General features: G+C 56.2%; 2 protein-coding genes across 2 annotated transcripts in view; both read right to left on the reverse strand.

Annotated features, from left to right (window-relative positions):
* Positions 1-1276, reverse strand: part of TESMIN (testis expressed metallothionein like protein) — a 35247-nt gene extending 33971 nt beyond the window's left edge. The window contains exon 1 of the mRNA XM_047072403.1: positions 763-1276. Coding sequence (XP_046928359.1) covers positions 763-1233 — 471 coding nt within the window. The 5' untranslated portion in view covers positions 1234-1276. The remainder of the gene's footprint in view (positions 1-762) is intronic.
* Positions 1277-3708: 2432 nt separating this feature from the next.
* The window catches only part of CPT1A (carnitine palmitoyltransferase 1A), a 55143-nt gene continuing 31832 nt past the window's right edge, over positions 3709-27019 (reverse strand). Inside the window, exons 10-19 of the mRNA XM_047070063.1 lie at positions 25959-26154; positions 23692-23880; positions 22712-22817; positions 19688-19804; positions 18073-18237; positions 9893-10027; positions 8267-8419; positions 7278-7391; positions 6940-7032; positions 3709-5998 (exon numbers count right to left, since the gene is read on the reverse strand). Coding sequence (XP_046926019.1) covers positions 5912-5998; positions 6940-7032; positions 7278-7391; positions 8267-8419; positions 9893-10027; positions 18073-18237; positions 19688-19804; positions 22712-22817; positions 23692-23880; positions 25959-26154 — 1355 coding nt within the window. The 3' untranslated portion in view covers positions 3709-5911. The remainder of the gene's footprint in view (positions 5999-6939; positions 7033-7277; positions 7392-8266; positions 8420-9892; positions 10028-18072; positions 18238-19687; positions 19805-22711; positions 22818-23691; positions 23881-25958; positions 26155-27019) is intronic.

A 27019-nucleotide genomic window follows, 5' to 3' on the forward strand; every position in this document is an offset into this window, starting at 1 on the left:
ACTCTGTCTCTCACTCAAGAATAAAAAAATAAATAAAATAAAAACATTTAAAAAAAAAGACTCAGTGGTTAAAGAAATTGCCATCAGATTTCGGTATTCCAAAACCATGAGGATTCTTCCTAAAATTTGCCGAGAACACAGTGACTTTCCAAACTATGTCCCTTTAGGGGGCAGCACACATTTCCTCGGGATCCTTCGTTGCCTTTAAAAACTGACTTGTTTCCTTTCGGCGAGAACAAAGCAGAAATCACCAGTGGTTCTAAAAGGGGGCGGTCGGCTGACAATTAGCGGGAGTTTACGTAAACTGGGATTCGTGTTACATGTGCCCGAGGAACAGCCCCTTAGCAGCAGAAAGCAGCTCTCACATTTTGATTCCACGACTCCATGAAAACTCAACCACACTGCACTTTTCACAGGCACTATTAACACTAACGTCAACAGGGGCCCCTTTCCTAAAGCCAGTGACAGCAACAGGGCCCAGGACGACGCGCTTCCTGGCTCCTTCCCTCTGCTGCCCTGTGCTCTCTGCAGCGTGAGCCCACCTTGGAACCAGGGCCCCAGGACCCGATTCTCCTCCAGGTAGAATGGCTCGCTGGGGAGCCGCCACCCGGCTTCCAGAGTGGGGCGCTCAGTTGGAAGGCGTGAATCCAACCGGGGATGCTACGAAAGGCTTGGGGGGGGGGGGGTCTTGGGACGGCCAGTGTCACTCTGTCTGGGACAGGGTGACAGAGGTCCCGAGCCTTTTTCCCACATGGGTCTTACTGGAATCACCCGGACACCGGGGTGGGCGGCTCCTTCCCTGGCCCAGGCGCCCAGGGGCAGGACGGCGGGACTCCTGTGCGGGGCCAGCAGGGAGGACAGGAAGTGGACGTTGTAGGCCTGGGGCTGCGGGGCCACGGGCAGGACGGCGTCTTCCAGAGGGCTGAGGTCGGGGAGGCCGGGGTACTCCGCCAGCATCTCCTGGGCGTGGTCGCCCCCCTCCAGCTCCGCTCTGCCCTGGGTCTCACAGTCCGCCTGCAGCGGGGGGCTGAACGCGTGCAGGAGGGGCTCCGTGGGGTCCGCGGGGCTCAGGTACGCGTCTTTAAACATGTGGAACTCGCCCTCCTCGTGCTTCACCACCACCGGGGCTCTCAGGGTGAGGTTTTCGGAAACAAACGGACTGTCTGCGCTGAAAAGGTCTGTCACCATCTCCTCGGGACTGGACATCCCGCCAAGCAGAGGGGCCTCCTCCATGTCTGCTGAGGGGACCTCGGGCCGGGCGTCGCCCTGCACCCCTCGCCGCGCGCAATCCGGCCGGGAGCCAAGCACCTGCACACACATGGCCAGGTGAGGGGGGTGCGGCCCCGCCCTGACCCCGGGGGTCCCTCCATCCCCCACCCAGGGCCTGACCCGGGAGAGGTCCCCCCATCCCTAAGGGCCTGACCCGAGAAAGGTCCCCAAGGGGCTGACTCGAGAGAGGTCCCTCCTCCCCCCTGTCCCTGAGGGCCTGACCGGGGAGGGGTCCCTCTGTCCCCAAGGGGCTGACCCGAGAGGTACCCCCCCCCCGTCCCCGAGGGCCTGACCAGGAAGAGGTCCCTCCATCCCCGAGGGGCTGACTGGGGAGGGGTCCCACCCGTCCCCAAGGGTCTGACCCGACAGGTACCCCCGTCCCCGAGGGGCTGACCCGGGAGAGGTACCCCAGTCCCCAAGGCGCTGACCCAGGAGAGGTACCACCATCCCTGAGGGGCTGACCCGAGAGAGATCCCCCTCTCCCCGAGGGCCTGACCAGGGAGAGGTCCCTCCATCCCCGAGGGGCTGACCCGAGAGAGGTCCCCCCGTTCCCGAGGGCCTGACCCGAGAGAGATCCCCCTGTCCCCAAGGGCCTAACCAGGGAGAGGTCCCTCCATCCCCGAGGGGCTGACCCTAGAGAGGTCCCCTCCCCCCCCCCCCCCCGTCCCCGAGGGGCTGACCCGAGAGAGATCCCCCTCTCCCTGAGGGCCTGACCAGGGAGAGGTCCCTCCATCCCCGAGGGGCTGACCCTAGAGAGGTCCCCCCCGTCCCCGAGGGGCTGACCCGGGAGAGGTACCCCCGTCCCCGAGGGCCTGGCCCGAGAGAGGTCCCCCCGTCCCCGAGGGGCTGACCCAGGAGAGGTACCCCCGTCCCTGAGGGCCTGGCCCGAGAGAGGTACCCCCGTCCCCGTGGGGCTGACCCGGGAGGGGCCCCGCGGTCTCCGAGGCCCTGACTAGGGGACCCACGGTCCCTCTCCCCTCCTGCAGACCCCTAGGCCGGGCCCGGGGACCGCGGGGATATCGATGTCGGCTGACGTTTCAGTTGTCGGAGGGGGCGCGGGCTCAGGCCTCTTCAGGGGGACGCACCTGGGGCCGCGGGGGCTGCGGGAGCGCGGATCCAGGATGCGGGGCGGGGCGGGCGGGCCCCTCACGTGCCCGTGGCCGTTGGCGGTTGGGACTGGGAACGGGGCGGGGCAGCGGTGGGCGGGGCCACTGCGGGGGCGGAGCCGAGCTGCGGGGGCGTCAGGAGGGGGCGGGGCCGGCTGCTGCGGGGTGGGAGGTCGGAGGCGGGGCGGGGGGCGGGGTGAGGGCCGGGGAAGCTCCCGGGGTCCTCAGCGCCAGGCTCACAGGGAGAAACTGAGGCCCTCAGGCCAGTCTGACTTGTTCGGATCAAAATTAAGGTAGATTTTTTTTCCTTAAGTGAATAATACATAATCTCTCCTACTGAAATATTTAAACATTACAAATGGGGCTGAAGTTTCCTTAAGCACCGTGCCAGTCCCCAAAGGGGATGCTGAAGTCGGCTGTGTATCTTTCCAGCCCTGTCCAGGGCCTCACTTACACGGGCATGTGTCGATGAGCTTACTCTCATTTTATGGCTGAAATAATCACATCACGAGGAAGTTCAGCGGAGTTCGGGGCAGGGCTGAGAACGCAGTGGGGCTTCCCGAACTGTGGGGATCTGGAAGGCAGCCGAAGCGAACAGCAGCGAAGAGCTCCAAGAGCCTGTGACCAAGCACATCAGCCCGTGAGGCCCTGCCCTTCACTCTCTCGTGACAGACATTCGCATCGAGCCGCTCTGATCATCAGGCGTGCGCAGCCACCTGTGTGAGTCACAAGCCAGCCAGACTCAAAGACCCAGGAGCTCTGGAACACTCCTAGATGTAATGCCGGCCCAGCTGGGTCAGCCAAAGCCAGAGCCATCTTGTTCCTCAGGCCCGGGCCCAACTCCACCTCCTGGTTGAGCCAGCTACGTCCCCCTACTCATGACCCTCTCGTCTGCCTTGGGACACCAAGGATCCTTTGAACGGCTGTCTTGGTTCTCTCCTCCCCCCATTGGATCCAATCTCCACCACCGCCAGAACCTGGTGGGGCCCCCGCTCTACCGAGCAGAGCTTGGCACGCAATAGGCACTCAATAAAGACTACTGAGAAAACGAATTCGTGCGTTCACCGAACAGATATTTGTTGAGCACCTACTATACGAAGGACACTGTTCCAGGCGTGGGGGCGGGAAGGGAACGCACAAAGGGATGAAGAATAGAAACCCACGGCCCACAGCAGCTTCCTTTCGCAGCAAGGCCCGTGAATCTCGTGATGTGCACTCTGCCCAAGCCAGGCCATGGGCACAAACCCCTCACCTCTGTCTCCAGGGCCTGACTTCCTTCGTCCCTGACTCCTAGCCTCCTTATCAACATAAGGGAAGAGCCAGAAACAAAGACTGGGATTAATGTTTTATTAATGATAACATTCATCCTGCATTTCTAAGATTTACATCCAAAAGAGCATATTGTATTTACATGCAACGGACAGCCCAAGGTAACAAATTCAAACCACAGCTCCTTTAAGAAAAGACTATGGCTTATTCCACGTTAAATTAAATACATCAATACTCTTCCCTCCTCCTTGCAACATGTACAATAAAAACCCACTCTTCTTTCTTTCAGTAAATATAAAATTGCATTGATAACTGCACTGGTTAACGACAGGTAATTACACTGGAAATATTTAAACCTGAGAGACAAGCCCAAATAGGTATTAAGTGCTACGGGTCAACATTCAAATTCACATGCGAACGCGAAGGGAATGCAGACTTGTCAGGTCAATAGTGCAGGATTTAGGTGGCTCTGACAGTCGCCGATGCCCCCTTGATTGGAAGCCGTGCCCACCCGGGGCAGACTGCGTTAGTCCCCACCCCCCACCTCCTTGACTGTGAACCACAGATGAACACGAGGGTTTGTTATAGTTGTTGGTTTTCATCTTAGTTTTTTTTTTTTTTTTTTTTGCCTGTTTTCATTTCTTCTTGCTTTTAAGAGCAAAAAAAAAAAAAATCTTTGGCCCATTTAGGTGGGAATTTTGCATGAAAACATATACATAAATAAATGTGCTCTGCAAGCAAGCGCCCTGTCTCCTCCAACAGTTCAGCCTGGCCGTTGTTATCACTGGAGTGCACAACTCTTTACAGAAGCAAGCCCGACCGGAGCAAAGTGGTCAGAAAAATAAATACACAGTTTAAAAACGGGACAGCTGAGCCTGTCACTACCGCCCAGAGGCAGTGGGTTATTTCATTCCATGATCCTTAAGTGTTACATTAAATACGGAAGACGATTCAGTGCATAATCGCTTTTTGGTCAATCAGACTCTCTCCATAAAGGCACTCCCCACCCGAAGGATAGGCTACGTTAAACTTAGCACCTGTCACCGGTGACTCGTGGCGGGTCACCGAGATGGCGTGGCCTCCTGTTCCCATCTCCCCGCATCTCGGCTGGAAAGGAGAGGGGTCCTCCCTCCCCAGGTGGGGTTAGAAAGCACGCCCGGGGCCTCCAGGTGCTGCGCTGTCCTGACCCTTCTGAGGTCACTCTTCCCGTTTCTTGAGCGTTTTTTCCTTCGTCAGCGGTCAACGTCACGCCCTCCTTGCCGTCAGCCCGGGGAAGCAGTAATCCCGAGGCACGTCCTGTACCTTTTTATTCTTCAGTGACTACGGCAGACACGGTCATGATCTCCCTCGCTCCCCGTTTCTGACACACGCACACTCTTTCTTTTGTCGCTTAATGATGCAAGGAAGGCGGGCCGAAGAGAGGGCTCTAGGCCAGCTGCCCTCCCAAGGAAACTGGTCTTTCTAGGGGTAGGGAAGCCACAGGAAACGCTTATTTACAGGGTTATCCGCTCCATAAACGAGAAAGGAGTAAGACGCTCACCATTCCACCTGAAGGTTTGCAGAGCACATCTTTCCTACGGTCTCCCTTTCATTAGGGCCTCGCGTTTTTAAGGCACTGGGTTTGAAGACTTGCACGGTCAGTAAAAACTACAGAATACGGGATGCTAACTCGCTTCAGACACGGAGAGGCACACACAGACTACCAAGCCAGACGAGGACAGAGTTACTACCCACAGGGACACAAAACTGGTTCCCAAAGCACAAGGCTTCCATTAGTGCATTATACACGCGTCAACTACGAACAGTCTAACATCTCTGCCTGGAACGCTTCTCTCTCTGCACAAAAAAAAGCTCCGATAAAAAGTAAATGCCCGTTAAGGACCAGATATTCGGTCCCCACCGAGGAAACGTGCCACTGTCATTTCCCATGGGTGAAGTCACAACCCCACTAGTCCCTTAACTAGCTCAACCAGATTTTTATCCCATATATAAACGCAGTGTGGCTGCAAAAACTTTCGGGGTGGGGGGGGGCGGGCACCTTATCAAACATTCCCAAAGTCAGGACCTGCCAGGAAGTAGTGGGATTATACTTCACAGGGTGAAGAAGGCTGTTCTAGGAAACAACACCACCAAACCCCGGGCGGGAAGGAAAACTTCTGGGTTTCTTGAGCGATTTTTCACCCCGAACTATAATCAGGAGCAACAGCTACTTTTCATTTGGTTTTTATCAGCAGAGCTCGTTTTCCTTCACGGTGGCTCTCGTGGGATTACTTTCTGGAGTTGGAGCTGAACCCAAACAAACCGATGATGTCAGTCATGGCCTGTTTCAGGTGCTTCCCAAAGCGATGCGAGTCCTGGTGTTCAAAAACAAAAACCGGGAAAACACACGTTACGACGCGTAAATCCCCATACCGTGAGCCACTTACAAACGGCCCCTTGCAAACATTCCTCTTTGCCAGTTCTCGAAGCTCTGACTTTACGGCTTCATCACTACGTCACGCGTCCTGGAGACATGCTGAGGGTTCACGGAGATAACCGGCCGTGTGCGTGTGCGGGTGCGCTTTTGCTGGAAGGCCTCCCCTCATGGCAACACATTACATAAAACACGATAAATAAAGGAATTCCAGTCCTCTCTGCTAACAGGGCACTTGGCATTGCTTTCAGGCGTTGCTTTCCACGTGGAAAGGAAGCATAGAGACAAGGATAGGGGGCCCCAGCGTGGCTCAGTCGGTTAAGCGTCCAACTTCGGCTCAGGTCACGACCTCACAGTTTGTGAGTTCGAGCCCCACGTCTGGCTCTGTGCTGACGGTTCAGAGCCCGGAGCCCACTGCGGATTCTGTGTCTCCCTCGCTCTCTGCCCCGCCCCCGCTCACGCTCTGTCTCTCTCAAAAATAAACATTAAAAAAATTTTTTTTAATCTCTTCAGTTAATTAGGTTGAGAGAGGAGCGCCTGGGTGGCTCAGCTCGTTATGCATCCCACTCTTGTTTTGGTTCAGGTCGTGATCCCATGGTTCGTGGGTTCAAGCTCCGCATCGGGCTCCACACTATTAGCACAGAGCCTGCTTGGGATTCTCTCTCTCTCTCTCTCTCTCTCTCTCTCAAATTAAATAAACTGAAAAACTTAGGTTAAGAGAATCTTGAAATTCATTTATTTGAAACAAAGTCCAAGGCAAGTAAAAGTATACAGTTGAACTGGTCTTTTCCATCAAAGTGAGGAAAAACACTTCTGTCAAATTAAAAAGAAGGCCGTAAAAACACCCCGTCTTTAGAAAAGGGGGCCCTGTTTCATACTTACAGTCTCAGGGCAGGAGTATTTGGAAGATATGTGGAAGTTGATGAGGTTCTCGCCCACGAGGATGTAGGACACCCCATACCCATCGTCCGCAACCTACAGAGCAAGGCAAGTTTCAGCTGAACCTCGAGAAAGATGATGTGAAAACGGGACTAACATTTCTCCATACAAGACTGGAATTAACACCTGCATTAACAATCTGCAGAATTCCTCTACAGCGGTGCCCGACAAGGCAAGGAGGGGCGCGTGGAACGTTCCGGAAGACCTGAAGCAGAGGCGGACGGGAGGGCGCGTCCTGTCCCTGACCTGCAGCTCTGTGTACGTCACGCTCAGTCACTTACCGGTCCAAAGCCCCCTCCGCTGGACACGTACTCTGGATTCTTCTCCAAATCGAACAGCTCTACCTGCTGCTGAGGGGTCTGGCTGGTTGATAATCTCCAAGGCTCCGATAAGACCTGTTGAGGACAAGGAGATTCTCTCATGGCGCTTTTTTAAGAAATGTTTTTAACGTTTATTTATTTTTGAGAGAAAGAGAGAGACAGAGCACAAGCGGGGGAGGGGCAGAGAAAGGGGGAGGCACAGAATCTGAAGGAGGCCCCAGGCTCCACGCTGTCAGCACAGAACCCGGTGCGGGGCTCGAACCCATGAACCGTGAGATCATGACCTGAGCCAAAGTCAGATGCTTAACACCCAGGCGTCTCTCCCATGACACTTCTCCCTGTACCGTCCTCTTCTGTCCCTGAGACAGGAAGCCCCACTGGAGACAGGAAAAGGCTTGCTCGGTGTCTGGGTGGTCACGGACGCCACAGGTCTGCGGCCCTGAAGGCCCGGCTGTCTGGGGGCAGTATGTGCGCAGAGAAGGCCTGGGGCAGATGAGGGCACCCGGATGGTTGGGGGATGGGCAGCACCAGCAGAAAAGGGGGCGGATACATTAACTAAGATTCGGAAAGGGGGCTGTGCTGCCCGGAAGCAAATTCGCAGGAAGTCTTCGAGTTGCCTGTTAAACACGGCATCGTTAACAATTAAATTTTATAGCTCAAAATTAAACTCCATTACAAACGAGGGTGATACATATAAGAGCTCATCACTCCATGCTCCGTGCTCGAGGTCACTGGCGTCTGGGGGGGGTCAGGAGGGTTAAATGTGACACCAAGTATTCCCGGGGACCGAAGGGACACGGCACTGAAAGCACAGCTCGGATCTGACACTGTGATGACCGTTCAGCTCGAACGCCCGTTTGTGAGGCCCCGTCCCACTTGCAAGGCTGCACCGACTTAGTCTGGGTGTAGTCGACATGCCTGGCCGAGCGGCCGCTGGCAGCCACACTCACCTCCTTCAAGAAGGGGGAATCCACGGCCAGGTACTTGGACACCACGTAGAGACAGAAGAGGTGACGGTCGATCCCGGAGCCAGTCATCGCCAGGCGGTACAGGTGCTGGTGCTTCTCGGAGGCGACCTTGAACAACTTGAGCCTCTGCTCAACCTAAGCGAGGAGGGGTGGGGAGATGCGAGTTGTGAGGGGGGGTCTAAGTCGGCTCTGGGACGCAAGCAACGGCCCTTCCCTCCAAGGGTCCGATGGCCCGAGAAACGGGGGTCTCGGGAGGGGCGTGCCGGGGCAGAAGCCCCACCTTGTGCCACTGAAAGGGCGGGTCAGAAACCGCGGGGGGCGCACGACAGGAGAGGCATGGTGGTCCTGTGTGTAGCCAGCCCAGCGTCACCTTGCTCGTGCCTACTGATGTCCTTCCAAAGAATCAGAAGCCTTTGTTCTCGGGAACAGTTTCACCAGAGCAGAGCGGGGCGGGGCAGGGCCGTGTAGGGCTGAACAGGGCAAGCAGGTCAGAGCAGAGTAGGGCAGAGCAGAGCAGAGTAGAGTAGGACAGGGCAGGCAGGGCAGAGTAGGGCAGAGCGGAGCAGAATAGAGTAGGACAGGGCAGGCAGGGCAGAGCAGACAGGGTAGGGTAGGGTAGGGCAGGGCAGAGCAGGGCAGGGCAGAGTAGGGGAGAGCGGAGCAGAGTAGAGTAGGACAGGGCAGGCAGAGCAGAGCAGACAGGGTAGGGTAGGGTAGGGCAGGGCAGAGCAGGACAGGGCAGAGTAGGGGAGAGCGGAACAGAGTAGAGTAGGACAGGGCAGAGTAGGGCAGAGCGGAGCAGAGTAGAGTAGGACAGGGCAGGCAGGGCAGAGTAGGGCAGAGCAGACAGGGTAGGGCAGGTCAGAGCAGGACAGAGCAGAGTAGGGCAGAGCAGAGCCGAGTACAGTAGGACAGGGCAGGCAGGGCAGAGCAGACAGGGTAGGGTAGGGCAGGGCAGGGCAGGGCAGAGTAGGGTAGAGCGGAGCAGAGTACAGTAGGGCACAGCAGACAGGGCAGGCAGGGCAGAGTAGGGCGGAGCGGAGTGGGCAGGGCGAGGGCGGAGCAAGGGCCCCGGCCAATGTCTCCCGGGCCACCAGCAGTGCACGCCTGCGCTCTGGGCACAGATCTGGCCTCGGCCACGTCCCGGTTGTGTGGCCCAGCAGCCTATGGAATTCACCGGAGTCTCCGATCCTCGGCTACGAAAACGAACTGCCCTAACAGTTCCCAGGCCACTGCCAGATTCTCAAAGGCAGCGTACGGACAACCGGAGCCCCGGGCCCGGGCGGGGAGCTTCGGCGTGGGCAGCGGGCTCCCGTAACCCCGAGCGGAAGGCTCCCGTGGCCCGGTCCGCGCATCCGCACCCAGCCCCTTGTTCTGTCCTGCCGCACCCACTCCCAGGCCTGCCCGTGCCGGGTGCACGTCTAACTTAGACTCAGGGAGTCCAAGCTGTAAGACGTTACGGAAGGGACACAAACGTTAACCTCTCTGTGCGCGTCCCGACCACGCCCGGTTCCCCTGAAAGGAGGGCAGGGGAGAAGCTGAACACGGCTCCCCCTGCAGAGGCTCGCGGGTCAGCCCCGAAGTGTCCCCAGCCCGACGCCACCTTACCGTCTGGGTGGGGTCCACCATGGCGAGCACAAAGTTGCACGACTCCGTGGTGCAGGAACGCACGGTCTCCGTCCTCCCCTCTCGGAAGAGCCGGGTCATGGAGGCCTCGTACGTGAGGCAAAACTTGCCCATGTCCTGGGAAAGGAAGAGGACTTTCATACGAGGCAGGGCAGGCGGACGGACTCTGATGCACAAGAAGGGACAAGGTGACGGTCAGCTTTAGCTTTTAGTCAACGTCAGTCTTCATTCACACGGGGCTGTGCGGCAGGCAGACGGAGACGTCGTTAGCTTTGCAAAGGGCTGGGGGCGGGGGAGGTCAGTTTCTGGGTAGCCCAGGTTCCGTTTCCGGGTGCAACCGATGCCATGGCGCGATTTCCTGAGCTTCACGCACCCCCCCCCCCACCACCCCAAATGCGGACACATTTATGGGAGGAACACGGGGCAAGGAGATGTTCGGGCAAGTTATTAAAAGACACGAGGTGTTGGCAGGGAACATTCCACCATGTCTGCATGACGGTGGCGATGACCCCATTGAGAAGGGACAGGTGAGGAGTGATGTCCTCCAGAAGGAGGGCAGGTGGCCGGGCGGGAGGGGAGACGAAGCAGAGGGGGGTGGCCGTGGTCTTGAGGTCTCACTGGGATGCTCTCATTTTTCTAGTGAACCATGAAGAAGGCTGGCCTGCCGACAGGGGAGGGAGGCGCTGAGAGCCAGAGAGAGGAGGTGCGAAACAGAGAGTGGCTGCCCGGGGGTCCGCCAGAGTCAGCCACTCAGCGCTGTGAAGGGAAGCAGCTAGCACTCTGGGGTTCATCTCCGGCCACACCAGCCTCTTGGGTGCGGGGCCCAGCGGGCGGAGAGCCGGCCGGAGCCGGGGGTGGTTCTGCTGTGCCTGGGGCCACGGGACGAGATCGGGGAGGACGGCAACAGGCCGGGGAGACCAAGCCCAGGGGAGGGGACGGGGAGGGCAAGACGGGCAGAGGCCCCATGGGGTCCAGGAACGCTGTCGTCGGGGACCGCGAGGGGGCTGGGGTGGCAGAGGCGGAGACCCTGGGAGGGACAGCTGATGGCTCGGCCGGGGCTCCAGGGGGAAGCGGCAGGTGGTGCACAAGGACGGGGTCCGAGGAGTGCATGCGCCGTGGGAGGAAATCGCCTGCAAAGTGCCCGTGGCCGCCAGGCCAGCTCGAGGACGCGCCGATTCCCAATATGGACGGGAAAGCGGCCAACGGCACTTTGTGGACCCAAATTATTCCTGAGCGGACAACAGCGCCGGGCGCTCGGGCCCGGGTGACCCCGACGTGACGGAGGGGGCCCTGCGACCAGCTGACAATGTCACACAAACCCAGAGCCAGAGTCCAGGCTGAGCCTCCCGGAGCGCGGGCCGTGCCTGTGAGCGGCCTTCGGGGCTCTGTCCCTCCCCCAGTCCTGCCTGCGAAGAGACGAGGCGAGCAGGCCACGGGGTGGGGAACACAGGCCAGGAGGCCTGTGACGATCCACCTTCGGTGGCTGGCACTTGCCCACGCGGAAGGCTTCCACGCTGCCCCCCGTGCTGGTGTATGTGGGGTACAGAGAAGACTAACAAGCAAACGGGGTCCGGGTGATCTTAGCAAACACGGCTTTCAGCGAACTCGCTGCCAGCCGCGGGTTCCAAGGGGCGCCAAGGGGCACGTGATCCAGCCGCGGGCAGGGAGGAGGGAAGGAAGAGAAGGAGATCCGGGCAAAGAGTGTAAATGTGGCATTTTAGTCATTTAACACAAGTTAGCTTGGGCTCCACGAGGCAACGACTTCTGTGAGGCCCACTTTCCAACATCAAACCTCAATCGTGAGTGCTCAGCACGGCCATGCAAGGTACCCACAGTTTTTTCAACGACCCCCTAAACGTCTCGGCAAACGCATCGAGCATTAGTGCGCTCGGGGTCTCCAGCCGGGTTACGCCGGGAGCCCCACTCAACCTGCCACCCCCGGGACAGCGGCCGCTCGCCCCCCGCGGACGCCTCCAGTTTCTAACGAGCAGGACCAGAAGTCTGTGAAGACACTGACATGCACGGGGCAGGAGCACAAACCTGTCACACCCTGGGACGGCTGCCCCGGGCTCAGTGTTCAGGCTGGTGGTGGCACTCGGGGGGATTTTTCACCTCTAGCGTCTAAATGAAAAATAAACAGGACCCCAAAGCAGGAGGCAAACAGCCACAGACTAAAGACAGGACCGCTGCCCTGTGTGTTCATTCAATCAGTCATGACTCGTTTGCGGATGCTTCTTCCTTGCGGCTGCCGCGTTCCTGGCACGAGACGGGTTGTGTCCCTGCCCTCAAGGGGCAAGCGTTCTAGCGGGAGAAACGGGTGATATATATAATGTAACACGGTGACAGGTGCACCGAACAGAAATAACGCAGGGTGACAGACGGGCCACGGGGTGGCGGCTGTTTTAAATAGGAGACGGGGGCACTTGGGCAGAGACCTAACCAACCACGCCTCTGTCTGGGAAACAGCAATTACCAGCGGAAAGCAAGTGAAAAGGCCCTGAGGTAGGGACGAGCTTGACATACTCCCAGGCAGCAAAAAGACCAGCGTGGCCAAAGCTGAGTGAATGAGGCTGAATGAGTCAATAGAGAAGGCTGGAAGGGCAGACAGGGACCAGACCAATGGTTACTAACCTTGGGAACGTGGTCACTCGGAAGGGAAAAATAGATACATTTTAGTTCCTGCCAACCTCAAACTGAAATACGGCATTTAGAAGCACAGCCGACCAACCACACTCATTATGAACAGCCCGTGACTTGGAAGAGAAAATCATAGCTGTTTGCGCAACAAATTATGGTTGCTGCCGATACGCCAAAATATTATCTATGCTTATCACTACTTCAAAACTACACTAGCTTTGGGGGCGCCTGGGTGGCGCAGTTGGTTAAGCGTCCGACTTCGGCTCAGGTCACGATCTCGCGGTCCGTGAGTTCGAGCCCCGCGTCGGGCTCTGGGCTGATGGCTCAGAGCCTGGAGCCTGCTTCCGATTCTGTGTCTCCCTCTCTCTCTGCCCCTCCCCCGTTCATGCTCTGTCTCTCTCTGTCCCAAAAATAAATAAACGTTAAAAAAAAAAAAATTAAAAAAAAAAACTACACTAGCTTTGGACTTGCTGCTCAAAATCGAGTGCTCAGTTATATTTACTGCACCGCAAGTTTACGTTTAATATTGACGTGCGTTTTAATTAACAGATTACCTTCGTAACCCTGAGTATTGCCTTTTAAAAAAGAAAATTTTTTTTAATGTTTATTTGTTTTTCAGAGAGAGGGACAGAGGGCTAGCGGGGGAGGGGCAGAGAGAGGGAGACAGAATCCAAAGCAGGCTCCAGGCTCTGAGCTGTCAGCACAGAGCCCGACGCGGGGCTCGAACTCCCGAACCGCGAGATCGTGACCTGAGCCGAAGTCGGACGCTTAACCGACTGAGCCCCCCAGGCGCCCCCTGAGTATTTCTTACAACGCTTTATAGAAGTTATTCTGAGAGGGGATTCCCCCAGGCTTTCCTGAACTGCCTACGGGGTCCAGGGCGCAGAGAAGGTTCAGAGCCTGGAGCAGAACCCCAGGACACGCGGGACATCTGGAGTCACACGCAGCCACGGCGAGGTCTGCGGCTCAGAGCTGAGCGGAGGAGGGTCTCTAAGAAGAGGCTCGTCCCTAACACAGCAACCGCTTCGTGAGCGAGCACGCACGTGCGAACTTCTGAAAGGAAAGGGCTGCCTAGCATTTTTAATAGGTCATCTTAATACGCGGACCGTCCTTAATAGGTTGAGTGCGGTGTGAAAAACAGACATGGGTGGGAGGGTGGAGAATGAAATCCTGGCAACTTCCAGCCGGAGGGCAAAGAACAGATGTAAGTACCGAAAACAAGTCATCTCTCGCTTTGAAAAAGTAACTTTACACGCCCAGAAAACGCGAACACGGCACAATAGAAGAAAATAGAGATCAACCTTCCCAGCACCGCCTGCCAGTGTCTTCCATCCATCCCTTCTAGGCTCTGCATGCAATAAAGCCAGAGCTGGGAAGCGTTTTCTGTGCCGCGCAGGGAGCAAACATCACGTGTTTGTGGGCCAAGTGGCCCGGCTGTCCCTCTGCAGCTCAAAACACCTGTGGACAGGACATCCAGATTAGGAGTGACTGTGCTAATAACATGTTCCCTGTGAACCCTGAAATTCCGATTGATATTTACATGTCGTGTTATCCTTCTGTTTTGTTTTTCCAATTATTAAAAATCAACACCATTCTTAGCCCAAGGGCCAAGCGAAAACAAGTCACGGACTGGATGTGGCCTGTGGGCCAAAGTCTGAAGATCACTGTAATAAATTATCAGCCTTCAAACTTTCACATGGTGTTTTACAACCACATATTTGTTCTTTTCCCTTTCTTTTCTTTCTTTCTCTTTCTTTCTTTCTTTCTTTCTTTCTTTCTTTCTTTCTTTCTTTCTTTCTTTTTCTTCCCCTCCTTCCTTCCCTCCCTCCTTCCTTCCTTCCTTCCTTCCTTCCTTCCCTCCTTCCTTCCTTCCTGAAAGAGAGAGAGCAGGAGAGGAACCGAGAGAGAGGGAGGGAGACACAAAGAATCCCAAACAGGTTCCGAGCTATCAGCACAGAGCCCAATGTGCGGCTCGATCTCACGAACTGTGAGCTCACGACCTGAGCTGAAGTCAAGAGTCGGACACTTAACCAACTGAGCCACCCAGGTGCCCCATAGCCGTGCATTTTCACAGATTATGCTAGACATCACTCGACAGTCACGTGACAGTCCACGGTACGAGAATACCGTAATCTAACAGGTTTCACACTGATAAGCTTTCAGATTGATTCCAGTTTTTACCGAGGGGTGTGCTCAAACTGACCTTTGTGAGCCTGTCCTTGAAGGATACAATTCGCAAGGCACAATTTGCCGGGGAAGTGGTCACGCGTTCACGACACGTGTTTCCAGCTTTATGAGCCCAACTGCTGTGCACGAACGCCCCTTTCTAAATTGCCCTGCACAAACACGGAACTCAAGGGAGACCTTTGCAAATGGCACAAAGATTCAGTCTTCCTTACACTGCACTTTCTGGATTCCCGGCAAGATTAGACTGTCCACGTACATCCACTGACCGTTTGCAGCTTTCCGTTCTCGTGAACCACCCACTTCTGCTCTGACTCTGTTTTCCTACCGGGCTCTGTCTTTTCTTCCCAAATGGAACCCTCCAGCCAATCTCCCCAACTCCATTCCCTAATTAATTCATCCCCGCCCACCGATGTTAAATCCCACCTTTGCCATAGAGAACTGCGTGGCACTATCCGGAAGCAGTATGGCACCGTGATAATTACCGCGCTCTTCCAACTTCTACATCGTAGACTTCGAGAGAACGAGCGTCCGCCTCATTACGTGTACCCTTTTCAGATCGTCCCCGGTGAGTCTCAAACGTCAGCTCTTCTAGACGAACTCGAAGCTTCCCCAAATCATCTTCGGACCTCAGACTGTGTTCACACTAGGAGTGTGAACCGGGAACATTTGCCTCTATGAGGTCAAGCTTCTCTATCCCAAACCACAGCCTTGTCTCCCTTTCGGAGACCGTCTCTATCTTCTCCGTGGCTCTGGGCCGTTCCTCCCCGCAACGTCCCCCCTGCTTTATGAACACACGCCCGGATCCCAGACTCTTGTCTCTGCTCCCGTTCTGCCCGCCTGCTCTATTTTCTGCTTGGCCGTCACGGCTCGACAAGGAAGATACTGGGCTTTGTAGACTCCACAGCAGGCTCCGCTCTGAGCGTTCGTCTTAATCGTAAAAGCTTTTCTGCTCGCTCTTCCCGAGAGGATGTTGGACGGTCCCCCTGCCCAAGTATCCCGTCAGCTGCACTGACTGCACTTACGGAAAGGAGTTCGAGGACAGCGAAGCTGCCGGCTGCAGCTCACCCTTATTTTAAGGGGGTGACTCACTCACCTCTTCACCTTTTTTTTTAAAAATTTTTTTTTTCAACGTTTATTTATTTATTTTTGGGACAGAGAGAGGCAGAGCATGAACAGGGGAGGGGCAGAGAGAGAGGGAGACACAGAATCGGAAGCAGGCTCCAGGCTCTGAGCCATCAGCCCAGAGCCCGACGCGGGGCTCGAACTCACGGACCGCGAGATCGTGACCTGGCTGAAGTCGGACGCTTAACCGACTGCGCCACCCAGGCGCCCCTCACCTCTTCACCTTTAAAGCCATATGCTGGCTACTGATACGCGACAGTATTGATCACGTTAAGGAAACAGTCCCTATTATCATTTAGAGCTGTCGTCAGGAATGGACAGTGTTTGATGTCTTTTTAGTATCTGTCGAGGGGACCGTCTGGTTCCTCCCCTGATCGAATAATGCGATTTAATCTATTACCGGATTTGCTAAGACCGATCCGTCCCCTCGTTGCTGGGACCATAAGCTGCTGCTGGTGACTGTACTTTTCCTATACTGGTAGATTGTATTTGCTACTATTTTATTTAGGGTTTTTTTTTTTCTTTGCATTTGTATTCACGAGCAACGTTGGTCTTTTTTGCATCCATCCCGTTCAGGCATGGGTTTCAGAACCAGCCTGCCTGGGTCCACGTTCAGCCACGCCACTGTGCGCCGCGATGTCAGGCAAGCCAGCTCACCTGCTCATGTGTGACGCGCTGATGGAAAGGGTCCCGCCCAGGAACCAACCAGGCAGCTCCTCCCTTTCCGAAGCCCCTAGAACTTATGCTTGTCATGGCCCCGCAGCTGCTTCTAAGCACAGTCACGTTTCAGGCAGCTCTCCAACTTCTGACTTTCTTAGATGTTGGTTTACTTTTGAGAGAGTGAGCGAGCACAGGGGAGGGGCAGAGAGAGGAGGGGGCAGGGGATCCGAAGAGGGCTCTGTGCTGACAGCAGACGGCCGGAGGCAGGGCTCGAACTCACAAGCCGGGAGATCATGACCTGAGCCAAAGTTGGACACTGAACCGACTGAGCCACCCAGGCGTCCCACCCACCTCTGACTTTCCTTGGGGACTGACCTCCTTCCAGCTTCGTGCCTTATCTTGGGTCAGCTTTACTAATTTCTGTCGCTGCCGAAAACATTTCATCCAGTTGTGTTCAAATGGGTTACTGTGGAACCGAGTGTTCCCTTAGGAAAACCTCTGTATTGGAAAGCCCTGTATTTTAAAGCCCTGACACTGCGTATTTATGGACGATGTGTGTTCATCAATTTAAAAAAGAAATCAAGGGGCGCCTGGGTGGCGCAGTCGGTTGAGCGTCCGACTTCAGCCAGGTCACGATCTCGCGGTCTGGGAGTTCGAGCCCCGCGTCAGGCTCTGGGCTGATGGCTCGGAGCCTGGAGCCTGTTTCCGATTCTGTGTCTCCCTCTCTCTCTGCCCTCCCCCGTTCATGCTCTGTCTCTCTCTGTCCCAAAAAATGGAAAATAAACGTTGAAAAAAAAAAAAAAATTTAAAAAAAAAAAATAAAATAAAAAAAATAAAAAAGAAATCAAGCTCATTAATCCTAAGATCCAGTTATCATATCTTTCGGTCACTTACTCCATCCGACAGAGAGCTCAGCTCCCCTATGGCTGTGCTTCTGTCCCACTGCTTTGGGTGAAAGAAAGCCTCAAGATGTGACCATCTCTGTTAAGGACTACGGTAGAGTCGGGGCGCCTGGGTGGCTCCGTCGGTGAAGCGTCCGACTTCGGTTCAGGTCACGATCTCGCGGTTCGTGGGTTCGAGCCCCGCGTCGGGCTCTGGGCTGACAGCTCAGGGCCTGCAGCCTGCTTCGGATTCTGTGTCTCCCTCTCTCTGTGTCCCCCTCTCTCTGTGTCCCTGCCCCACTCACGCTCCATCTCTGTCTCTCTCTCAAAGATAAATCAACGTTAAAAGAACTACAGGAAAGTCGATTTTAAGTACAGTTTTGGCCTGTGTGTTCTAGTTTATCCGCGGTCAACATTACCCCTCGCCGTCCCGCATCCGTTTCTTTCCCTGAGTTTACCACCCGAGAGGGGGCTCCGCTCACCAGGCGTCCCATCCCGTCGGTGGCAGAGACCCCGGACTAGGACGCGCGGGCAAGACCCAGCAGGCTGTGTTCCGCGCCAGCGGCTGCCCCCCCGGGACAGGTGTCTGGCCTTCCCCACCCACGGGGCAGACGGCCCTGGGCACGTTTGCGTCCAGGACCCCACAGGGCTCGCGACAAAACCCCAGGCTCGTACCTTGTAATGCGCCAGCTGGAGCGCGAGCTGCACAAAGGCGTCCGGGCTCGTCCGGCACTTTTTGATGAATCCTTTGCCGAAGGTGTGGAACGGGAAAGAATGGAAATCCACGTCGTTGGCCAGAAGGCTCGCGCAGCTCAGGGAAGTCTCGATCACCTCCTGACACTTGAGGGAAAGGAGAGGTTTTAGTTAATGCGGGAGGGCGGAGGGGTTACCGACGTACCCCGAAGCCACAGGGTTGGTGCCCGAGAACACACCCCGTTTTCCTCTCGGCTCTTTCCAAAGTGTTACCCAGCAGCTGTGGTTTGTTGGCAACACGGCACCCCGCTCGCCGACCAGTGGCGGGGTGGCCCTGGCAGGAGGGACGCCGGTAGGAGACGGGGGCTTCCTGGTCTGAGCGGGACCCCAAAGGCCATTTCGAACAGCCCGAGTTTTGTTTTGTGAAACCCATCGCGGCGACCGAGGGACCAGTTTAAAGCAAGAAACGGACTGTGGTACAACCACACGATAGAAATGAGCGACCGGGCCACGGAATCACACGGAAGAACCGTAAATGCGTGTTACCAAGCAAAAGAAGCCAGCCTGAAAAGGCCACGTACGACAGGATTCCACAAACAGGACATCGTGGACAAGGCAAGATGTGGAGACCGGGCCAAGATCAGCGGTCGCCGGGGGCTGGAGGGGGGGCGGGGAAGGATGAACAGGTCTCTGGGCAGCGACACGACTCTTGGGATGCTGTGCTGGTGGACACAGGTCACCACGCACCCGGCTCATCAGTGATGCGTTCACCACTGAGAGTCAACCCCCACGGCGACGCTGGGCTCCGGGTGACGGTGACACGTGGGTGCAGGTTCACGGGCTGTGACGGACGCACGGCCCTGGCGGGGACGTGGGTAGTGAGGGAGGCTGCGTGCGTGTGGGGTCGGGGAAGGGGGACAGGAGGGATCTCAACGGACTTTCCGCTCACGTCTGCTGTGAAACTAAAAAGGCTCTAAAAAGTGAAATCTACGGACACGTTTTAAATAAATGCCGACCGACTCGGTCAGCTGACACGTTTCGGCAAAGGCTACCTTTCTCTGGGGAGCACACCCCAGCCCCGGGGACACAGATGCTTGGGGTACAGCACCAGATGTGGTGTTTTCTACTTCGACAGTTATTTCTTGAGGCCCGGGAACTCCTGCTCGGACTAGAGGAACTGGAATGTGCTATTCCCACCCCTAAAATCCCTTCCCCCCAAACGCTTCCTTCCAGCGAGTGGACTGCACCTGAGAATCTTGAAGAGACAAAAATTATAAGGGCGTGATCTGGAGTCCTTCAACCCTGGAGAAAGGGACTCAGTTTCCCACTTTTTCACTGTGACGTCCAGCGAGGTCCGAGCTGGAAACGTCGCCAACCATCTCCGCCGAAACCTCAAGCGGAAGAACTACCTAGCGGGGCCCCTGAGACAGCAGGAGCTGGGGCAGCCCCACGGCCCCCCGGAGACGCCCGCACGGACAAGGTTCAGTGTCCGTGGTCTTCAGCTGGGCTGGCGCACACCCACCAAGTGCGCGTAGACAGTGCGGCTTGAGAGCTGAAGCTCGTCCCCCACCCCGGGTGACGGATCGTTCGGACTCACTTCCTCCGGGATGTCCCACTGCAGCCGGGTGGGGTACGGAATGTTCGGGTTGGGGTTGCCCTTGCAGTGCCCGTCCTCGGCATAACCCAGCTGAAAGGAGTCAGTGGCCAGGACGTACTGTCGCAAACGAAAAGATACACATGTCAAGCGAGAGAAGATTATCGTGGCCGACGGTGTTACGTAAGACGTATTTGAAACGACATCCGATGGAGACGGATCCTTGTTCTCTACAGAGATACGATTGACACGTTAACAAGAGTCACTCCTGGGGTGTGCGGACTTCACACCCTCGGCACAGCCACCTAATGTGACCGTTCCTATCTCCACTCCAGGAGCGGGGAGAAAAACGGACCCTGTGGGCTGGTCAGGAACACAGTCAGGAGTTCAAGCCCCAGGTTGGGTGTAGAGATTACCTAAAAATAAAATCTTTATGGGGCACCGGGGTGGCTCAGCTAGGTGAGCGTCCGACTCTTGATCTCAGCTCAGGTCTCGATCTCAGGGTCATGAGTTCAAGCCCTACGTTGGAGCCTACCTAAAAAAATAATAATCATAAGCCACTCTGGAAAACAGTATGGAGGTTCCTCAAAAAACTAAAAACAGAACTACCCTACGACCCAGCAATCGCACGACTAGGCATTTATCCACGGGATACAGGTGTGCTGTTTCAAAGGGACACTTGCACCTCAATGTTTATAGCAGCACTATCGACAACGGCCAAAGTATGGAAAGAGCCCGAATGTCCATCGATGGATGAATGGGTAAAGAAGATGTGGGATACACACACACACACACACACACACACACACACACACACACACAAAATGGAATATTACTCGGCAATCAAACAGAATGAAATCTTGCCATTTGCAACTACGTTGGGTATTATGCTAAGTGAAATTAGTCAAAGACAAATATCATATGACTTCGCTCATATGAGGACTTTAAGAGACAAAACAGATGAACATCAGGGAAGGGAAACAAAAATAATATAAAAACAGGGAGGGGCACAAAACATCAGAGACTCTCAAACACAGAGAACAAACTGAGGGTTGCTCGAGGGATGTTGGGTGGGGGATGGGCTAAATGGGGGAGGGTCAGTAAGGAGGACACTTGTTGGGATGAGCACTGGGTGTCATACGTAGGGGATGAATCACTGGGCTCTACTCCTGAAATCATTATTGCAGTAGATGCTAACTAACTTGGTTGTAAATGTAAAAAAAAAAAAAAAAAAAAATTAAAAAAAATAATCATAAAATAAAACCTTAACAACAACAACAAAAAAGACCACACGTTGTAGGAGTCCGTTTCTATGAAATGCCCAGAACAGGCAAAGTGACAGAGACAGAAAGTAGATTTGTGGTTGCCAGGGATGGGGTGGGGGGGGAATGAAAATATGCTAAAATTAGGTAATGGTGATGGCCGGACAACTACTTTGTAAAACACAAAACCCAGGGAGTTGTGTACCTTAAGGAGGTAAATTTCATAGGACGCGAATTATATCTCCATCAACAATAACGAAGACATTTCTTTAAAGAGGAATCCCAGCACTCAGTGAGCTCCCCAGCGGGGGAGGCAAAACATAAAGAAACAGATAAAAAACACCCGCCGAGCGTCTGAGCCGCTCTGCATCGGAGCCCCCAGAGTGTCCAACATGCTGAAATTTCAGAAATACAACGGACAGCAAAATGGATACAACTCTGACCTGATTTTTTCTTAACTGGCTTGGCACAGTTAGGCTAGCTCTCGTTCTAATTTGGCCTGGGCCTCAAGGACAAGAGAGTAGGTCAGATCCCATCCACGCGGGGAGCCCCTGGGGCCCCCGTCCAGTCCCTGGACCCACAGGCCATTCTGTCAGATGACGGTAACAGTTAAACGCCAGCACTTCCATCGGGGCGGCTGGGAGGCTCAGTCGGTGAAGCGTCCGACTTTGGCTCAGGTCGCGATCTCACAGTTTGTGAGTTCGAGCCCCGCGTCGGGCTCTGTGCTGACAGCTCGGAGCCTGGAGCCTGCTCCGGATTCTGTCTCCCTTTCTCTCTGCCCCTCCCCTGCTCACGCGGTCTCTGTCTCTCTCAAAAATAAACATTAAAAAAAAGAAAATTGAAAAAAAAAAAAGTTACCTTGAGCGTTATCAGACCCAAGTAATACAGAATTTCTGAATCAAGGCCACTGTTGACAACCCTGGAATTCAGCAATTTCTTTAAACAAGAACTGTGATGGATGACTTAAGTAAGCAAAACCTTCCTTGGGGGCACTGGGAGGCGCTCAGGCGGTTAAGCGACGGACTCTTGATCGAGGCTCAGGTCACAATCTCACAGTTCACAGGTTTGAGCCCCGCATTGGGCTCTGTGCTAATGGCACAGAGCTTGGTTGGCATTCTGTCTCTCCTTCTCTCTCTCTCTCTCTCTCTCTCTCTGCCCCTCCCCTGCTTGTGCTCTCTCTCTCTCAAAATAAATAAATAAACTTAAAAAAAAAAAAGTCATAAAAAAAAAAAAAAAGAAAGCAAAACCTCCCTTCGGTGATTCACGCCAACACTGAAAACAGTTCAAACAGTTCAGGGAGAAATGAATTTTTAAAAATTAAAAAAACTGGCAGGGCCAACCCAACACCACATTTTATTATTTTTTTTCTAATGTTTTCTTCATTTTTGAGAGAGAGAGAGTGTGTGAGCAGGGGAGGGGCAGAGAGAGAGAGAGAGGGAGACACAGAGTCTGAAGGAGGCTCCAGGCTCTGAGCTGTCAGTGCAGAGCCCGACACGGGGCTCGAACCCACGAACCGCGAGATCGTGACCTGAGCCGAAACCAAGGCTGAGCCACCCAGGTGCCCCATTAAATGTGTTTCTACCTAAGGAGCGTGAGTTGTAGGAGGCGAAGACACGAAGGGCTTTTGTTGGGCTACTGGTGACTTCCAGTGCCCACACGTGTCACGAAGCATCGTATCATCAGACGAAAACCACACGATAGAACCTAGTCTGGGGTCTGGATTTGCAACAACTCCCACATCCCAGCCGGAGCTGCAAAGGCTCACCTCCCACAGGTGCCCGATGATGGGCGCGTCGGCCCAGGAATGTTCCGCGTTCATGCCCACCTTCCCGTTTTTGAAGACGATGAACGTGAAAGACTTATCGAACCACCTGTGGGAAACAAAAATTACACGTTGTATTCTGGGTGGGCTCCTGGGCCCCCGCCCCTCGACAAGCTGCTCCTGAACCTCTGTGGACTGATGATAAGAGTGCACGTTGGACTCTGAGGCCAGTCACTTCTGTGTATCAGACACAGACGTAAGCATTTGTGCGCTGGAGACCGGCAGAATAGAATGTGTTATTCTAACGTGAACCAGCCCACAAGGCAATTGCCAAAGCGACAGGAGGCCACGTGCCCGCACACCCCCGCCCTGGGCCGGACCTTGTCCCCGGGGGCAGGGCAGGCAGGACCTTGCTTCACAGACAAGGGACAGGAGGCTCCGGGACGGTGACGATCAGTGAGCAACAGGTCAGCCCCGTCCACCTCCTTCCCCTGCCTGGTCCCAGACACCAGGAGCCACGCCTGTCACCACTACCATGACGGGTGGTCACGCGCAGAAGGGGTTAGGATCTCAAGTCTGCCGCTTAAGCTGTGTGTGTGTGTGTGTGTGTGTGTGTGTGTATGGAAAGAAGAAAGTCAAGAGTTGTGCTTTAAGTTTATTTCTTTATTTTGGGGGGGGGGAAGAATGAGAGGGGGAGGGGCAGAGAGAGAGGGAGAGACAGAATCCCAAGCAGGCTCCGCGCCATCAGCGAAGAGCCTGACGTGGGGCTCGAACTCACGAACCGCGAGATCCTGACCTGAGCCGAAACCTAATGTCGGATGCTTAATGACTGAGCCCCCCCCGGGCGCCCCTTAAGAGTTGTTTTACGTGAGCCCTTGTTCCTCAAGAGCGGAGATACCGGAGGCAGGTGCGGTGACATGTGACGTCCCTTCCAAGCTCGCAGGCGAGCTACGGTCCCTCAGGAGGGAGGGGAGGTGCAGTACCTGTCATAACACCTGCCGTGGAGGAGGGACTTGGCATAGGAGTCCATCGACGCATCCGGGTCTTGCTGCCTGTACCCCTGCTCGGTTTCGTCCAGCGTCACGAAGAACGCGGCCTTTTCCACGGCGTCGAGAGACTGCTTATTTTTCCCGCGGCCAAAATAGGCCTGGCGACACTTGGCCCAGGGGACTCTGAAATCAGAGTTCAACGGAGGTAAGCCCGCGGCAATGCAGGGACCTCTCCTTACCCGTGACGTTCAAAACGACAGCGTTTTTCCCAGTTTGCTAGGAATCGAAGGGGACTCGCACACTTAGGATTTTGCGCGTACGACTGCCCGCGGGTGGCCGTGCCGTTTGCGGGCAGGAGTTCGGCACGCACCTCCGTTCGCAAACTGCCGCATGTGCGACAAGAACGCAGGCTGGCCCGTGAGCTCCGCCACCTCGGGGCAGTGACCCCGAGAAAGCGCCCCTCGCGCCCGCACCAGGGTCCCCATCCTGGAGCAGTTCTGGCGAGGAAGTCACCGCAAGTGTGTGACCGCCACCTCGTCCCTGTCCTAGCTCCCTGGTCAACGCGACCGTCCCCATTTTTCAGAGGGAGAAACTGAGGCACAGAGACTTGGTCACAGCTACTTTGTGGCGGGGAGAGCTTCAAACCCAAGTCCCGCCCAAGTCCGTGCTGCGAACGACCCCAGGACACCCCCGGGACAAGAGGCGCCCCCGGGAGTGCAAGTGAAGGGACTCTTCTTCCCCACGCGCCTCACGGGAGCTACAAGCAGCCGATGCGACACCCACTTCCTGAGAGGCGCCCCAGCCGTGGCTGCTTGGACTGCTCCTGGGCCCCTCACTCAGCGCCCCCTCAGGTCTGCCGCCCCACCCACCCTTCCAGGTCAGGGTCACCTGGTCTGTCTCCCGCCCTCTTCTCTCTCCCCGGCCCGGACGGCTCTCGTCAGTGTCTGCCAGGGGACAACGGTGACAAGGACATCTACTCTGCACCTGGTGCAGTGCGAGGGGGCAGGAAGGTGACAGGCCGTCAGACACGCTCGGCGTCTACACCGGGGGCTCCGGGAGGTGAGATGGGGGAGCTCGGGGCCGGGTGCCCGCTGAGCCCCGCGGGGGGTGGGGGACCCCAGGAAGGCCCGCTCCGTGGCTGCACCGCGCCCGCCCGCCATCCCGCGCACTGACGCTCACGGGCACGTGGGACGGGAGCTCGTTCCCCAGGACGGACCGTCCACCGCCGTTCCTCGCAGCCCCGTCGAACCCAGCGATGACCCAACACTCCCGGGGCTTCTGGGACCGAGCCTCCCCTGCTGCTCAGGCTGCCGTTCCGGCCGTCCCTGCCGGAGGACCCCCTTGCCTGCAGGAGCCCCTGGGCCAGAAGAATCTCGCAAACGTGCTCGGGGTGCCTGGTGGCCCCTTCAACAGCAGAGTCAAGCCCAAACGCAGTCAGGCACACAGAACCCTCTCCGCCTTGTGTTCCGGCGTCCCCGACCCCCTCTGCAGCTCCCTACACGGATTGTGCAGTGCGCTCCCTGGACGCCCCTGCCACTTGTCGGGCCCGCTGCCACCCTCCGCGTGCTCGTGCCCGGGCATCTTCCTCTTCTCTGAGAAGGGTCACTCACCACCTTGCTGCCCTCGCAGCTGCCCCACCGCCGGAAGCCGGTGCTGGTCAACCGGGGACAATACTGCCCCCTGGTGACAGCGAGCAAAGTCTGGGCAGTTGTGTTCATTGCCACTAAGTGGTTGCTGCTGGTGTCGGGGGAGGGGGGAGTTGCGGGGGGCGGGGGGAGGATGCCGCTTAACATCCCCACGCACGGGCCAACGTCCCCACCAGGACACAGATTTCTCCAGCCCAACGTGTACACAGCCGAGGCTGAGAGACACTCAGCTCTGTTTCCGAGCTAATTCCTTAAGTAAACAGAAGCCTCTGAGCGATCTTTAAGACGTGGCAGGAAATTTATCCCTGACGCGGAGGCCTTGGTTTAAACTTGTCCTGTGTCCTAAATTAAATACGCCCGCGGCCGCACAAAACAGGCTGACTCCTCTCTGTCGGGGGCCCCGGTCCCCGTGCGGACGCAGGCCCACCCGCGCGCACACGCGGCCTCGGTGACCCACCAGCGGGGACGGGGACGCCGGGCTCTGGCCCCGCCCCCACCGCCAGCCGCAGGTCGCCCACAGGCACCTGTCCTCCGGCTGAGCCCCCGGGGAAGAGGGAGAACCACGAGGGGTCCCCGCAGCCCCCAGGCACCACCGGGGTCACAGACACCGCGCACCTTTCTCCCGCGGTGAGGGCCGCCAGCTTGGCCTCCCCGGGCTGGGGCTCCGAGGGGTCGTCCAAAATCCTCTGCATCTGCTGCTCGATTTCCCGGGGCTTCAGCAGCCGGCCGTCATGATAGAGCCAGACCTTGAAGTAACGGCCTTTGTGGAACACGACGATGTGCTTGCTGTCCCTTATGTGCTGGATGGTGTCTGCGGCGGGACGCGGGGCGAGACACAAAATCCAGAGGCGTGAGGTTACGGGACAGGAGAGAGGCACCCCCCGCTTGCCCGCGGCACCAACCCCTCGTCCCGCGTCCCCCCAGCTCGGCTCGTCCGTCCAGTTCTCAAGAGTCTCCAGAGTCCGCGTGGCATCAGACTGGAGAGCTCTGGGATCGCACGGGTTCCGCTCTGGCTCAGCAGCTCTGCTCAGTCACTCAAGGGACGTACCATCCCGGGCCAGTGACTTAAGACTGCTGAAGGGTTTCTACCAGAAAACTCCAGCAAACGTGCAGCCTTTACTTCAAAGTCAGAAATAAGAAGGGGCGCCCGGGGGGCTCCGTCGGCTGAGCGTCCGACTTCGGCTCAGGTCACGATCTCGCGGTCTGTGGGTTCGAGCCCCGCGTCGGGCTCTGGGCTGACGGCCCGGAGCCTGGAGCCTGCTTCGGATTCTGCGTCTCCCCCTCTCTCTGCCTTTCCCCCACTTGTGCTCTCTCTCTCTCTCTCTCTCTCTCTCTCAAAAATACAGACGTTAAAGAGGTAATTATGTTAAAACATGGTGAGTAAGATGAACCTTAGCCCCGTATGACTAGGATACTTATAGGAAAAGAACAGGACACAGACACGCACAGAGGGACCACACACAAGTAGAGAGGACTCGGGAGGACCGGGCCCTGCCCGTGCCTGCACCTCCAGCTTCCGGCCTCCAGGACCAGAAGGCAGTGAATGTGTCCTTAAGCCACGCTGTCTGTGACTTGTGACCACGACTCTAGAAACTCACATACTCCGTAACCAACAGCCCAAAATATACACTTAAAACAACAAAAACGATAAAAGGCTTAGGAATAACTCTGCCAGA

Source organism: Lynx rufus, unplaced genomic scaffold, assembly GCF_022079265.1.
Source record: "Lynx rufus isolate CCGP_SWC_20201006 ecotype Redwood Valley unplaced genomic scaffold, mLynRuf1.p SCAF_9, whole genome shotgun sequence".
In the NCBI taxonomy this organism is placed as follows: Eukaryota; Metazoa; Chordata; class Mammalia; order Carnivora; family Felidae; genus Lynx; species Lynx rufus.